At 61.9% G+C, this 1,252-nt stretch overlaps 1 protein-coding gene across 1 annotated transcript; it reads right to left on the bottom strand.

The window, feature by feature from the left end:
- Positions 1 to 984: 984 nt before the first annotated feature.
- MNEG_2866 (hypothetical protein) lies at positions 985 to 1,224 on the bottom strand (the record flags this gene model as incomplete). Its single annotated transcript, XM_014048667.1, has 1 exon — positions 985 to 1,224. One exon carries the CDS (start codon positions 1,222 to 1,224, stop codon positions 985 to 987), a length of 240 nt encoding a protein of 79 aa, XP_013904121.1.
- Positions 1,225 to 1,252: the final 28 nt, after the last annotated feature.

The following is a 1,252-nucleotide window of genomic DNA, read 5'->3' on the forward strand; positions in this document are numbered from 1 at the left end:
CGACGACCACCTGTCGCTTGAGCTGATGTCATTTGCGACTGCTGCGACGCAGCCCACGGTGATTGCTCGAGGGGGAGCAGCCGCGGCTGCACCCAGCAGGGTCCCGGTGCCGTGCGGCAGCGCTGCGGCGAATGCCGGCTGCAGACGCGGTGCGGCAGCCACCGGGCCTTGGCTGGGGCAGCACACGCATCACCAGCGGCAGTGGCAGCAGCAGATCAGTGTGCGCTGACTGTTGAGAGGGCTGCATTTGCACCTGTGTAAGGCCGTCGCGCTCATTTCTTCCGCGCAAGTTTTTGCACTTGAAAATCTGCACACTGTTTGCATGCGCATTGTTGCCTGCTGGTGGCTTACACCCTTTCCAGGCGGCTTTTGTGTGTCCAAACATTCGCTGTAATTGGTACCCCTTCTCCCCCTTTTTCGTTTGATTGCGTGGCATCATGAAACAGGGTAATGCACCATCGCAGAGACAGTGTCTTACTTGTTGATTGTAAAGAAGGACGCGCTGCCTGGTTGCGTGCGACGGCCGTGCATGCAGCGGCGCCGCATAATCATCGATGAGCTGACCGTGTGGGATTGCAAAAGAGCGGGCATATGCCATTGACATACCATTGTGCTGGGAACTTACAGCAGAGCCGATAGACCCCGCCGCCACAGACCTTCTGCGAGCCCGCGCCCCCGCGAGCGACAGCGTGCACGCGAGCGGCACCACGAAAAGGGCAGCTTGGCAGTGTCTCAGGCCCCACGGAGTGCAGGTGCACCACCCGCATGCCCGGCGGCGCGTCACAGGAGTTATGATGGGTGCGCTCGCTGAGTCCCTAGGCAGAGCCGGGACAGCGCGTCAGCGCCGCCCATGTGAGCTGGCGCAGCCAAACAATTGGCTGCGACCGCGCCATCCAACCCCGATTTTTCCGTGCAGACGTGACGCAATCCCAAATGCCGGGCGCCAGATCAGACCAGATCAGATCCAGATCATGGCGGGCCGCGTCAGTTTTGCCGGTACCCGATGTACTTGGCGAGCGCGACGAGCGGCGCGGCCTTCTGCTTGTCGAAGCCGTCAAGCTGCTGGATTGCCTCCGTGATGAGGTTGTCCGCCACCTCGCGGCTCTTCTCAATGCCGAGCAGCTTGGGGTAGGTGGTCTTGTTGACGGCCAGGTCCTTGGCGGCGGTCTTGCCCAGGACCTCGGTGGGCTGGGTGATGTCCAGGATGTCATCGATGACCTGCATGACGCCAGGGGGGCACCAGGGGCGACAC

Source organism: Monoraphidium neglectum (assembly GCF_000611645.1).
Source record: "Monoraphidium neglectum strain SAG 48.87 unplaced genomic scaffold scaffold00339, whole genome shotgun sequence".
NCBI classification, from domain to species: Eukaryota; Viridiplantae; Chlorophyta; class Chlorophyceae; order Sphaeropleales; family Selenastraceae; genus Monoraphidium; species Monoraphidium neglectum.